The sequence below is a fragment of the Sporothrix schenckii genome (genome assembly GCF_000961545.1).
Source record: "Sporothrix schenckii 1099-18 chromosome Unknown Cont41, whole genome shotgun sequence".
Taxonomy (NCBI): domain Eukaryota; kingdom Fungi; phylum Ascomycota; class Sordariomycetes; order Ophiostomatales; family Ophiostomataceae; genus Sporothrix; species Sporothrix schenckii.
The window spans coordinates 659379-673202 of record NW_015971142.1 but is presented as its reverse complement, the minus strand read 5'-3'; the positions used below and the strand labels follow the sequence as shown (position 1 = coordinate 673202).

Below are 13824 nucleotides of genomic sequence, written 5' to 3'. Positions count from 1 at the left end.
CGTTCTTTTTCTCCTCGCCTCTACTATATTCGTCGCATCTTCCTTCCTCCCCGTCATACCGCTTTCTCCCGACTGTCGCTTCTTGGCTGATGCACTCCAATCGCCTGTTCTCTCACTCGTTTCACCTCCCCTGCGTTTTTCATGGATGTCGGCCTCCCACGCTCGTTTCTGCCCGTCTTGCCCGTCCTGAACGCGCCGTACACCTTACCGCTGTCGTCAAGCTTCATAAAAGCGTCTAACATCGAGGAACACAACATACAAAGTGCCCGGGCCACCACTTCCACAACGTCCACCACCTCCACCGCATTCCCGCCTGCCTTGCCTTACCTTGCCTTGCATTGCCTGACCTCTTTATTGCCAGGCCTGGTGTGACTCTATCTGCGTGGCTCGCGCCGCCCGCGTTCTCGTTCTCCTTTAACACGAAACCGCTTTCCTTGTTTTTGTCTCTTTCCATTTTCCCAGACGACCAACACTCGCCGCTTTTTGATTTGTTATTTTGTCGAATAAGACCGGTCCTTTTTGCCAGTTGCCAGTACTCAAATCTCGGATCTCCGGAACGCCGCCGCTTTAAAATTCATAGTCTTGGTGCTCTGCCTGGTTACGGATGCAGACCACTGGCTGGCGTTTCCCTTCCTGTTAAGACCAGGGGTTCGAGATAGGAGCATAGCATCGACAAGGTGCCGCTTCTGACACGGGACCCAGCTATTAGTTCCAAACAAGGCCCATCCTTGATTCAGCCGGGGTGGTCTGTTGGCAAGAAAAGAAGAGGCACTGCAGTACAGAATACGTCGTACGAAGGCCAGCAGGAAACAAAATCGACGCCGACGAAAAAAGCCGGGATAGTTTCGAGCAGACGACAGGTGCCTAATCCTGCTCACCCGCGCTTCATTTCCATTCTCGCCATCCGCGCCAGCATCTCGTTTATCAAAGTACTCCGTACATTGTCTTACCATCTACCCGCCATGGCGGTCAACTCGTCCTCGTTTCTGCCCTCGTCCGGCAGCACAGGCACCGGAGGCCGCAACAGCAACAACATCCCAAAAGCTCCAAAGTCCCCTGGTCGCTCGCGTTTCTCCAAAGCCTTGCCTGCGCCACCCCCCGTCTTAGAGAAGCTGCTTCCTATGCGCTCTGCATCGCGGCCCTCACCATCTGCAGACGAAACGCCGTCTCTTCCTCCTCTACCTCCGCCGTCGTCCGCCGTCCTCTCTTCGCCCAGCTCCTCTTATATCCCCATGGCCGCCTCACCTGCCACTGCATCACCACCCTCGGCAACTGTCCTCTCTGTCCCGCCGCCACCGCCCAAGTCGTCGGCCCGTACGGCACCAGGAACCATCTCTTCCATGCGGTCGCCCTCACTCTCCCTCTTCCCACAACAGGCACCTCCTCCTCTGCCGGAAAAGAAGTCTGCTCCGTTACCTAGCACGGGCCCTGCGCCTGCAGCGAACCCGTCCCAGCCGCTGCCTCAAATACCACTTCAATCTCAGCCTCCGCAACCTGCCCCCTCGGCCCGCGGTGCTATCCGCCGGAGACCCGTGGCCAGCTCGGTCTCTGTAGCCAGCTCTGACTCAAACCGGTCTGTAGTACCGTCTGCGTCTCCGCCGCCACAGCCGCAGCCGCAGCAAGAACCCACGCCAGCCGCCGCCGCCGCACCGCTGACCTCCTTGTCCGTATTGCCCCAGCTGCCGGACCTGTCGAGCTTCAACAGCTTCTCGAGTCTCCACGAGCTGCCCGCCGCATCCGTTTCTCGAAGCGTACTACCAGAGCTGCCAGAGCTTCCGTCGGCGCCAGTCGACATAGACGCGAGCTCGAGCTCCGAGACTCAGTCGCAAACCAAGACGTTGCGGGCTCCTTCACCTCTTCCCCCCACCACCCAGGAGGAGGAAAAGGAACAGGAACAGAAGCTAGAGCAAGAGCAGGAGCAGGAGCCGTCTTCGTCTCGCGTAGCCTCCATTTCGAGCATCTTATCGGCGTACTCAGAAAACTCCTCGCCCGTACTTGCCGGTCTCTCATCGTCCAACTCGGAAGCCACAATCAGCACAAACACCTCATCAGTCATGGCTGCTGCGACATCATCCCCACTGCGGCCGCTGCCCAGCGACAAGGGCCAGCAGGTGTTTCTCGATGTTCGCCAACCGAGTTCGCCGTCGAAGCTGGACGAATCTGTCCACACACCATTGTCGTATCTGCTGGATGGCGATTATGTAGATGACGACCAGGTAGAAGATGCCACATCAATGCCGGACGAGAAGGCGACGACAAACGGTATCAGCCAAAACAGCACAAACACAAACAGTGACGAGTACGACCCGTACTCGGACGCCTATTATAGCTACCGCCCTCCTCTGCCCAAAGCGCACAAAAAGAACGACACAAGCAACGCCACCACTGCTAGTGCTACCAGTCTCCAATTTAATGGGACGACAGAGGCGACAAAACCGGCTCCCAAATCACTTGTGCCGCCTGCCCCAATCAGCAAAACTGAAGCCGCCCTGCCACCACGATCAACGTCGTTGCGCCACCCGCCACCGGATGTCCTATCAAAAACGGTCACGACAGAAGGATCCAAGTTGGATGATGACTCGCTGCCACCACTGCCGACGCTTCCCCACCATTCGTCGACGCCCTCCACGGAAATTTGGAAGCGCCGCTCAGAAAAGGCAGAGACCAATCTATCGGTGACTGAGCTGAATCTGAAAGCAACGCCAGCTCTGCAAAGCACCATTGCGGTCGCTGTCGCTGCTGACGTCCAAAATAGTAAAAATAAATCTGGCATCCTCCAGCCGCCGCAGAAGCAACTGCAACCACAACCACCACCACCACAACAACAACAGCAGCAACAATTACAAGCACACACCCTGCAAAACCCGCAAAACTTGCAAAAGGAACTGCCGCGTCTCACACCAGCCAACGATGCTAGCCATCTTGCTTCCGCACAACCCCTGCCCCCGCCCCAGTCTCCTCTACCACCACCGCCCACTCGCTCTGCGCTCAACCAGCTTCAACCACCCAAATCGCCGCTTGTCGGTGGTTCCAATGCAAACGGTGCCTCGCCCTCCTTGGTAGCGCCGTCGCCGCGACTCGGTCTGCCGGGTCGCGATATCCGACCCTCTCACCAGGCCAGCCCGGCCGTGACACCGACGACTGTATCGCAAACGCAACTGGCAGCCGACGCAGCGGCGCCCGCCATGGGATCCTCTCTCGCCAAAGTCGAGAACAAGGTGGAATCGGCCTTCAAACGCAAGCCTGCACCAGCCGTATCTGTTCCCTCGGCACCGGCCGCCAAAGAGCTGCCGCCACCACCGCCTCCATCGTTCCAGCGCCCGCCAACGCCCGAGTACGACGACGAGGACAAGATCAAAGACAACAGCAAAGATGACACGTCGACCGCTCAGTCCGCCATAGGCACAGTGGGTGCCTCGAGCAGCTCCACAACTGTCGTGGACGTACCTGTATCACCGGCCGCGTCACCGGCTGCGTCACCGGCGGGTTCGATGTCGTCCGCTTCAGCCCAGCAGCAGCAGCAGCAGCAGCAGCAGCAGCGACAGCAGCGACAGCAGCGACAGCAACCATCGCCTCCTGTAAACAGCGGTCTCGTTGGCCGGGAGATCCGGCCGGTCAAGAGCGTCGCCCGCCTGGCAGACTCTCCGGACCAGCTACAACAACCACAACAACCACAACAGCAACCTCAACCCCGGTTTACGCCCCGCACCTCGTCGCGAAACGCTTCGATTTCGACAATTTCTGGTGCGCTCGCTGGACCGCTGCCGCCGGCCAAAGAAATACCGGCGCCTGTGGCGCCTGTGTCTGAGCGACCACACGCCGACTCGGCCGTGTCCTTTGTCAGTGAATCAGGCAGCCAGGTGACCATCAAGGCGGTCGCACAGAAGCAGCTCCCATCACCAGAGTCTGCCGAGACCAGCGAGGATCTGTCAGCAGCTGCGTCGACGCGGCCAGACTCGTCGGAGTCCGCCGACCTTCCCCTCGCTCCGGGCATGCCCCCACTGTTTCCAACGGGCTACATGACCGATGTCATCACTCCCGATACCGTCTTTGCGGCGCCGCCACCGTCCAAGATCCAGTTCCAATGCCTGCACGGCCACCGCGACATGTTCCGTGACCGTAACGTCAACTACCCATTGAGCTGCCAGACGTGCCAGACGTTTGAGCGCTCGATGCGCTGGCGGTGCAAGTGGTGCTACCTGCGCGTCTGCTCAGGGTGCCGGGATGTGTTGCACACGCACGCCAAGCACGACCTGGCACAGCTTCTGACTTACCTGGCAGAAGGGGGCGGCAAGGAGGCTGTCGGTGTGGATGGTCACGACTTAGATGGCAAGCCAGTTGTCCACTCCATCTCGTCTGCTGCTGAGCTCCCAGTCATTCAGGAAGCATAATAACGCCTTCATGTTTCCTTCTTTTATCTTCTCCTGTTCTTTTGGAAAGAACAAGACTTATATTCGATTTCACACCCTATTTACTTCGTTTTGGATATTGTTTTCCTACCCCTATTTATTTATTTATTTTTATGTTTTTCATCGCTATAGTCTGCTTTATTTCCTTTGTTTTTTAAAACGACCTCTATTTCTGGTTAATTGGCTACAACGGACATGGCTCAGGGGAGGATCATAATGGCACCATATTCCACCACGAGCACCTCGTAGAAGGTAGACTTGGGACATGATGAAACGACGTTATACCGCAAGGCAACATGTATTTCGCCTAGCATCATCTATAGATAGAATATCAATCATGGTCTAATTAGTATTGTGTCATCTCACACCACGAGGAGTACACATCCTACGACGGCGAAATATGAAATGTGAAAATCTCCGTGAGACAGTCAGCCTTGTCTTCTCCGGCTTGTCTTGCTCTTTCGCACATCAAATTATGGCGTGCGCTTTCCACGATAGCGACACGTGCTTGATTGAAACTAGACACTCGAAATGCTTCAAAAGTAACGGGGAAGCAGCGTCGTGTTCGTGAGTGATGATGCATTACTTTGGTAAGGCGACGCCAATTCGATGGTTACAAGGATGTGATGCTCTGTTTTTGACACGATTGGTCTCTGTTAGGCGACCCTGCAAGGCGCGCTAGCGGCAGCACAATAGCGTACCTCCCTAGTAAGACGCAATTGACTGTTGACGTTTGAGCTGCCAATCGAAATTTAGCGTCCAACGGCCAGGCGCAACGGTCAACAAACATCTCCAAATCACGACACACGACCAACTGCGACGGAGGACAGCCCGATATTCTGTCTTAGTCTGTGCATCACGCAAGCGCACACACAAACACACACACACACAGTCTGAAATGCCTATACCGCCGCCATCGTCTATACCGACACAACCACCGCCCGCGGGCGGCGCTGGCCTTTCGCGAACTCGGTCTCTGCGCCGGCCGCAGGCCGGACTGCCAGCTTCGGCGGCCGCAGCAGCGCAGCCAGCACAGGCCGCACAGACTGGAGCGCGCGGACCGTCACCCAGCCGTCTTCCCGTGAAGCCAACAGCGGGAACGACAACGTTGCTTAGCCAGAAACCGCGGCCCCCATCTGCGACGGGCAGTTTAGCATCGGCTCGCGTACGGCGGCCAGATGCCGCGCCTGCACCGTCGACGTCTTCGTCTTCGTCGGCCATGGCGCCAAGACCAGCAACAAAGCCGCCCTCGTCGTCGCGCACGCATCTGATATCGTCAGGTTCTGCGGGGACGGCGGCCGGCGGTGCTGTGCCGCGACGGCCGGCGTCAGCGAGTGGGCGACCCACGTCGTCTGGCGGGCTGCCGTCATCCTCGTCGACGACGGCTACCTCGACACAAATGACACGAACACGCTCTGCTGCGGGAGCATCGGCGGCGTCGGGCCCTCTTCGAGGCCACACGCGGAACAAATCGGCGTCAATAGTATCCGGTTCGTCAGCGACAACAGCAACAAAACCAGCGACGAGACCGCCGCCTGCAAGACAGCCATCTAGACCCCCATCAGCTACGACTCTGTCGTCTGCGACGGTCCTACGACCTCCATCGGCGCAGTCGTCGTCGACCGCCAGCAGTGGCACCGCCAGCCGCCCACCAACGCGTGGCGCCGCGAGTGCGTCGTCCACGACCGTCACCGCGCCCGCCAGATCCACGGCTCATCGCCGCAACGCATCGGCCGTGGCCACGTCGACCACCTCGCATGCTGCTGCTGCCGCTGCTGCCACACATCACCGCCCTGCGTTTTCCACCCACCAGCAGCACTACTCCCCGGCCAAGAACCTCGCCCCAAAACCGCGGATTGCCGCCATCCTCGCTCCGCCCGCCTCGCCCTCCAAGAAGCCAGCCAATGTCGCCCTCTCCGCCGAGACTGGCCGTCTTCAGACCACCCTGCTCCAGCTTCACCTGCTCCACCGCGACGCCGCTGCCGTCACGGCCGAATGGCACGCCTCAGCACGCCAGGCGCTGGCCGGCGAGCGTCTGGCGGCACTGGCGGCCGACCATGCCGAGCTCGTGCAGATGGCCGGCCAGCGTGCCGAGTCGGCCAACGCGACGGCCCTATACGAATGGGGCCGCCAAGACGGCGGGTCATTTGACCTGGGTCTGACACTGGAGGAAAAGATCCAGGCACTGGACGCGGTGCTCTCGGGCGTGTGGTCCCTGTCTGCGGCCAGCCACCAGGGCCCCACCGACGCCTCGTCGGCCTCCGCCTCGTCCACCAGCCGCTACGTCCAGGTGGTGCGCCGGTTCGACCGCTGGGCGCAGCACACGGCCGATCTTGTCGCGTCGCGGCAAGGCATCGACACGCTCGAGGACTTGATGGACGAGGACGAGAGCAGCGGTGACGAGCATGGTGACAGACACAACAACACGCGTGTTGCGGTAGGATTCCTGTCCGATGAAAAAGAGCCCCTTCTTGACGCAGCATGGCACGAAGAGTGTGCCCACCTAGTGCACAAGCTCGAGGGCTGGCAGCAGCAGCTGGAACACTTGGGCCGTGTCGACAATGGCAATGAACACGGAAAGGAGGCACATGCACAACAGCAACAGCAGCAGCAGCAGTCCAGTTTGCACCGCATATTGACCAACTGTCGCAGCTTGGTCGACGGCATGCTGGACGAGCTGCACATGATGCAGCAGCTGGAGCGTGACGCAGCCGAACAGGAGCTGGCCTGGATCCGGAAGTTGAACGCAGCCGCTGGTGCCAGCAGTCTCGGCCTCCAAGAACATGTCCGACAACCAGCTAGAGCTGGTGCGATTTGGAGAGTTATGTAAGCCAAGGTGGCGCCATTTAGCGTACTCTTACAATAACGGGATACGGTGTCTTGTGAAAGGGGCCAGATATTTTTAATAAATAGTTAATAATCAATAAACAAACGTTGAGCAGTCTGCCAAGCTAGAGTATCAAAAGTCATAAGGCGTGAAACATATCGAGGAATTAGATCATATCGCTCCCACCTCTCCCAAGCGCGTGTCCAACACATCCTCGTATGCCGTCATCAGATATCGCAAAACACTCTGCGCCATCTTCTCCCGTGCGGCCTTCTTGGTAAACACATCGTGCACCTCGCCGACGCCCTCAGGCAGGGTACGCCCTACACTGGTCCCGCCACCCTTGGTGCTGAGCGGTGAAAACACAATACGGCCGCTAAAGATGTTCTCGGCGCCTTCGCCGCTCGGCACCAGGTTATACGTGGGCGAGCCAAGCTTAAGCGCCTTGCACAACGAATCGAGTTGCTGGATGCTGGACACTTTGAGGTCGTTGCCATCGCTCCAGGAGTGCGGCGGCCGCTCGCTGAAGCTGGACATGTTGCCTCGGCTGCCCACAACGTTTGTGGCAGTGATCCCCTGGTCGGGTGAAGCTTGCTCCTCGGCTCGCCCAAGACGCCATTCCGTCGCAGGCCGGGCGGAAACCTCTGCTGGCCAAGCCACCAACGGTCGGGGCCGGCTCTGAGACGGATTTCGAGCCGACGGCGTATTGTCTCTCACTGTCGTGATCGCTGTGGAACTGGCCGAACTGGCAAGCGCTGTTGCGGTGCTTTTGAGAGCATGCTTAATGTGGAAGCCGTCCGAAGACATGAGACCCTGAGAGATGAGACACTCAATGGCGCATCGTGCCGCATGCTGTCTTGAAGCCTTCTTGGACGGGAAGACGCTGTCCTCTGGACGAGGTTCGTTGAAATCCGGGAACCAGAGGTCGGGCGCCTCGCGAGGGAGTCGGCATCGGGTGCGCCATTGTGGCGAGCCATGGATGCTAGCCGGGAGCTCCTCGTAGACGTACTCGGCGGGTACAATGGCATCCTTGTAAGACTGGGTAAACCCTACTTCGCGTAAGAAAGATGAGTGACATCAAATATGGGGCCCGACAAATACGCACACGTCAACCGGCTGACCCAGTCGGTTTCCATCCCATCGACTCCCTCTTGCTTGAGGGACAGAGCCGGGGGCGAAAGTGGCTGTGGCGAGACGAGGACGGCCATGGCGAGACGCTGTTCGTCCGTCAACGGCGCCGGCTCGCCGGTGCGGCGCTCGTAGTCTTCTTGATCATAGATCCACGTTTTAAGGGCGCTGTATGAGACAGGCCCGACTAGTTGCGCCTGACTGCCCATGACGAAGGCTTTGAAGATATGAGTTGGCAGGAGTATGCTGTGTTGGCTTTTGGACAGGTACACCCAACAATATGGGTGTGGTTAACAGAGCAAATGAAAGCCTGAGAACGGCTGGACTTTCGGTGCCAGAGTAAGCCGGACAGAGTACGGCAAACAGGCGCTTTTTATATCGGCCAGTCTGCAGAGCCGCAACGGAAAGAGCGACTGAGCTGGCAACAAAGGCTCACAAGAGGAAGGTGCGAGACTCCGTCACATCGCCCGAGGAGGCAGGAGGCATCAGCTAGCCGGCCGGGGCTCTTGCCCTCCCTCCCGGCGTGCGGAAGCCTTGTCGTTTGGTTCGATGATCAAATGAGAGCCCAACCACAACTTATGGCTTGCTCGGACTGCGTATCAAATTGGCACCGCCAATGCTATTGATCGTTTCTGCGGCCCAACGGGGCGAAGTGCTTCAAAAGTGCACTTTGTCCGGGCGACTCCCCTCCCTCTGACAAAATCCATATGGCGCTGGCTGCTGCCTTGTTTCTGTGTAGGTGAGAGGAAGTGTCGAAACCAGTGCCGGCTCCACCAAAAAAAAAGTTTCAGAATTACTGCCATCCGCAGTACTCTTGTCTTGTGCTTCCTCAGTCGCTTTGTGTGGCCTCCTCTCAGATACTGTATAGTGATGAGACCTGAATATGTGTTGACAGTTTCAAACGAGCCTGTCCAGGTACAGCCAGCGGCTTTCCTATATCCTGTTTGCCAATAGGAATGCAGTATCGACAATAGGTACTTTGCGCGTCACAACCACATATGTACTTGCAGCAACACGAGATGATTACGTAGTGAGCCATGACGAGTAGGGGGTGGGCAAGAGAGGGGCTTGCGGGGCTTGGGCGTTTGATGTCTTTGGTTCTCATAGGGCAGCGCCGTCAGGCCAACACCAAAATAAAAAGAAAGCTGCACCTTGGCGCTACAGAAGCCACACGTAATTGGCTCGTTGTCAACGGCGTCGCGCGACGTTCAGCGCGCACTCACTCATCAACGCCCGCGAGTGCCTGCCCTGGCGTTGGCTTGGTTCGGCAAATCCAGGTCCAGCAGCGGTCGCCAACTCACCAGGGTAAACAACTTTGTAGTCTGTATGGAAAAGAAGGCCGGGCGAAATCGAAGTTGACAAAAAGACACAAACAGTCGGGTTGTCACGAGAAGCCTCATGATGTCGGCCTGGCAGGCTGTTGTCGCCGCACGTTGACCGCCTTTTCAGAGCCTCCTCCTCGCCCGGCTGCTGTGCCGTGTGTTGCTGATACACGATCCTGTTTCCATGTCCCCCTCGTCGCTCCTCGGACGCGCTGACACCCTCTCGTCGCGTTCCTGTCCTTTGCCGCCAGCCCACTGGAGGTCGCCTTGCAGCTCTTCCCTGCCAGTTTGTGGCGGGCTATTTATCCCCGCGCCTACCATCGTTATCTGTCCGCCCGTCGTGACTGTCGTGTTTCCTCTTTTTCGTTTCTTGGTGATCTGGGCATTATGTAATGCTGTCTTTCATGCCATCCGTTATTCCTCAAATGTGCACCTTGTTGCTGTGGCTTCCATTTGTGCAATCATGGAATGGTATGCAGTATTGCTCCGTAATTCACGTATCTTATGTTACTGCCTGTAAGCAATACCGTCGAGCTTAACCGAGACTTTACGAAGTACGACGTATTCACCCATATTTACTGACGGTCCAGGTGGCGCTGTCCATTTCTAACGTCACATCGCTACACACTGAGAGCAATGATGGGTTGCTCCTGGCTTGTGTCCCAGCAAAGACTTGCCCCAGTGGAACAGGCTCCTCAAACGCGGCTGTGCGGGTCTTCGTGCAAGGTCTAGAGCCTGCTTGGGGAAGGCACGAAGGCTCCGTTTCCACCACCGACCTAGCCGCTGCTGCGCTCCAGGTGCGAAAACGACCTTCTGTGTAGTGTGCTCACTGCTCAGTTCCGTCCTGCTGCAGCTCGTGTTGCGAAACTGCTTCGCGTCAATAACGGCGAGAACCCAGCATTGAGGCACAGGCCTCTCGACGCTTATCAACTCACCTGTAACTCATAACCTTGGAGAACAGTGGGACTCCAGTCGTCCTTTCCCAACACGATTTACTGGCCAGAACGGGTCTGGGCGCACCTTTGCTCCTTCCCCTCCTTGCCCACCTTCGAAACAGTGAGCAGCAGCGCAGGCCTTTTTTTAGTTCCAAGGAATTTTTCACCCCTTTCCTTCCCCCTCCCCTCGTTCCCCCCTTCCTGACTTTCCCTGCCCTCTGCTGCTCCTTCCTCACCTTCTTTTCGCACCTTCCCCCAACGACGACCAAAAAAAATCCAAAGCGAAAAAGGGGAATTACCCAAACTGAACAAAGACATCGCGCTTTTTCTTTCCACTACACAAACCCCCCTCGAAAAAACGATCCCATCTTTCAAAAGGCGACGGTTTTCCAAAAGAGACCACTTCGAAAAGAGAACAACACGACCAGCGAAAAAAAGAGACATAACAAAAACAAACGCATTCCGTGTCCTCCCAGCTCGCGACTTCCCGGCTGATCCTGACCCATCCGCTTCTAAACTTTTTGTTGTCCTCACCGCGCACGCGCTGCAGGCCCTCATCCACCGCCTTCTGCCACCCCCGACGACTTTGCATCGAATCCACGAAGCAAATCTATCACGACGACGTCGAGTTTAGGTAAGATTGCGTCCCGCTCTTCTGGTCCTTGTCGTCTTGGTACGACCTTGCCTGCCTTCATCTTTCCCATGCCTCGCCGACGTCCACTTTTTCCTGCACCTTTTCCAAGTCATACGCAATACGATCACATTACTTCGCTTAATTTGCAAACGACCTTGGCCTCGACTCCCTGCCCAGCATCTTGGTTTTCAGATCTGTGCATTCGGGCTTTGTTTTCATATCTCTCGACCTGTGGCCTTCCTCTCCTGCTTCCCTGGCCCTCGTCCTTGTGCAAGGACCATCGTCCTCCCAAGACGAAGATCGTCAGACCCTCACCTTTGCTTGACAGCAATGCATCGTTCATGGCCCAAGATACCTTTTTTCTTTCTCGTCTTCAGAAACAATATCGATCACGCGCGCGTCTTCTGAGGCGCTCTCTTCGAGCCGCGTCAAGAAATATCGCGCCTTTCTTTCTCGCGTCGAGTCTACCTGTCCTTCTGCCAAACCCGTTTTTCCTCCGCTGCCGTCTTGCGACACGGACTTTTTTGTTCTGTCAATGCCCGGACCCACGCCACCTTCTAAATCGCCTCCCATTTTCCATTTGCAAGCAAACATTGCCACAGAAGCCAATGCTAACGCTAAACAGACTTTACAAACTTGTGATATTAGACCTCGACTACGATAGCGACGAGAACTTCTGACGATTTTCCTCCCAAGAGTACACGACGACCAGACTCTCACAAGTCTGAAACCCAAAAGGCGACGTAATCACCAAGGACCTGGTGACCAACCTTCATTGACGAACTCCAGCTGTGCATTTGTCCAGCAGAGTAGCCTCGACGACGAACGAAGAGCTGCAAAAGCCTCAAACTTGACGACGCTCGCAGCTTCTGGTTGCGAACCTCTAGAAACCCCGGAAAACGACACCTTGGTACGTCTTCGTCCCTCATTTGTGCCTCAAATCTTTGCCCTGGGCACTGCATCCTATCACATACGGTTGCGACGGTCTTGATCTCTACCCCAACATTTGTCTAACGCAAATCTGCGTACCTCCAGGAATCAACGGTGCAATTCCCCGCTGCCTGATTCTAGATCCAAGTTACGAGAGTTTTGTCGCTCCTTCATCCTCTCCTCCCATTTGACGCCCACAAATCACCTGAGCCTGTCGAACAAAGACGCTCAAAGGTTTGCGGAGACCTTGACTCACAGAGGCACCTTCGCACCGTCGAAACTCGTCTCCTTGAAAAAACCAAAAGAAAAAAAAATACGGAAAAGGAAGAAATAGCAACTTCGTAAAATGGCCGACCAGCAACACGAGGTCGACCTCGACTCCATCATCGACCGACTTCTCGAGGTCCGCGGTAGCCGTCCTGGCAAGCAGGTTCAGCTTCTGGAAGGCGAGATCCGCTTCCTGTGCACCAAAGCGCGTGAAATTTTCATCTCGCAGCCCATCCTCCTCGAGCTGGAGGCGCCGATCAAGATCTGCGGCGATATCCACGGGCAGTACTACGATCTCCTGCGCTTGTTCGAGTATGGCGGTTTCCCTCCTGAGGCGAACTACCTGTTCCTAGGTGACTACGTCGACCGTGGCAAGCAGTCCCTCGAGACCATCTGCCTCCTGCTTGCGTACAAGATCAAGTACCCCGAGAACTTTTTCATCCTGCGTGGCAACCACGAGTGCGCTTCTATTAACCGTATCTACGGTTTCTACGACGAGTGCAAGCGCCGCTATAACATCAAGCTTTGGAAGACCTTCACCGACTGCTTCAACTGCCTTCCCATTGCCGCTATCATTGACGAGAAGATCTTCACCATGCACGGTGGTCTCAGCCCTGACCTGAACTCCATGGAGCAGATCCGGCGTGTTATGCGCCCCACGGATGTGAGTAATACCAGTGTAGCTTTACTGGCCGAAACAGACTCTTGGGGGAAAGACACCTGCTAACCTCTTTTACATAGATCCCGGATTGCGGTCTGCTGTGCGATCTTCTGTGGTCCGACCCCGACAAGGATATCACGGGTTGGAGCGAAAACGACCGCGGTGTCTCGTTCACCTTTGGACCTGACGTCGTGTCGAGGTTTTTGCAGAAGCACGACATGGACCTGATCTGTCGTGCTCACCAGGTCGTCGAGGACGGCTACGAGTTCTTCTCGAAACGCCAGCTCGTCACGCTGTTCAGTGCCCCTAACTACTGCGGCGAGTTTGACAATGCCGGTGCCATGATGAGCGTAGACGAGAGCCTGCTCTGCTCGTTCCAGATCCTCAAGCCGGCCGAGAAGAAGCAGAAGTATGCTACCCAATCTACCCGCGCACATCCCCTCGTCTTGTCGTTCTCAAACGACCGCTGTGTTCCTAACGACATGCTAATGATTATGTTCTTCCAGGTTTGGCCGCCGCTAGTAACCTAACCTGCTAGTCTTGACTCTCGTCCCCACCGCCAGGGCTGACCTGTCAACCGTACTCTATGTGAACAGACTTTTTATCCCGAGCTCGTGTAATGCTACGCTTTGTTGCTCGGCCGCTGCCACAATCAGCTTTTGCTCACCTTTGACCCCACCAAACGCCGCCGACTCCCGAGCCGTGCGACGA

At 56.6% G+C, this 13824-nt stretch overlaps 5 protein-coding genes across 5 annotated transcripts; 3 read left to right on the top strand and 2 right to left on the bottom strand.

Annotated features, from left to right (window-relative positions):
- Window positions 1–962: 962 nt before the first annotated feature.
- Window positions 963–4391, top strand: SPSK_06926 (uncharacterized protein; the record flags this gene model as incomplete). The annotated part of the gene is made up of 1 exon (XM_016733596.1): window positions 963–4391. The coding sequence occupies one exon, from the start codon at window positions 963–965 to the stop codon at window positions 4389–4391; it is 3429 nt and encodes a 1142-aa protein (XP_016590521.1).
- A 916-nt stretch (window positions 4392–5307) lies between these two features.
- SPSK_07244 (uncharacterized protein) lies at window positions 5308–7239 on the top strand (the record flags this gene model as incomplete). The annotated part of the gene is made up of 1 exon (XM_016733908.1): window positions 5308–7239. The coding sequence occupies one exon, from the start codon at window positions 5308–5310 to the stop codon at window positions 7237–7239; it is 1932 nt and encodes a 643-aa protein (XP_016590520.1).
- A 168-nt stretch (window positions 7240–7407) lies between these two features.
- Window positions 7408–8573, bottom strand: SPSK_07660 (uncharacterized protein; the record flags this gene model as incomplete). The annotated part of the gene is made up of 2 exons (XM_016734318.1): window positions 7408–8274; window positions 8358–8573. 2 exons carry the CDS (start codon window positions 8571–8573, stop codon window positions 7408–7410), a joined length of 1083 nt encoding a protein of 360 aa, XP_016590519.1.
- A 3021-nt stretch (window positions 8574–11594) lies between these two features.
- Window positions 11595–11849, bottom strand: SPSK_08197 (uncharacterized protein; the record flags this gene model as incomplete). Its single annotated transcript, XM_016734835.1, has 1 exon — window positions 11595–11849. One exon carries the CDS (start codon window positions 11847–11849, stop codon window positions 11595–11597), a length of 255 nt encoding a protein of 84 aa, XP_016590518.1.
- Window positions 11850–12531: 682 nt separating this feature from the next.
- SPSK_07689 (protein phosphatase 1, catalytic subunit) lies at window positions 12532–13643 on the top strand (the record flags this gene model as incomplete). The annotated part of the gene is made up of 2 exons (XM_016734346.1): window positions 12532–13116; window positions 13194–13643. 2 exons carry the CDS (start codon window positions 12532–12534, stop codon window positions 13641–13643), a joined length of 1035 nt encoding a protein of 344 aa, XP_016590517.1.
- Window positions 13644–13824: the final 181 nt, after the last annotated feature.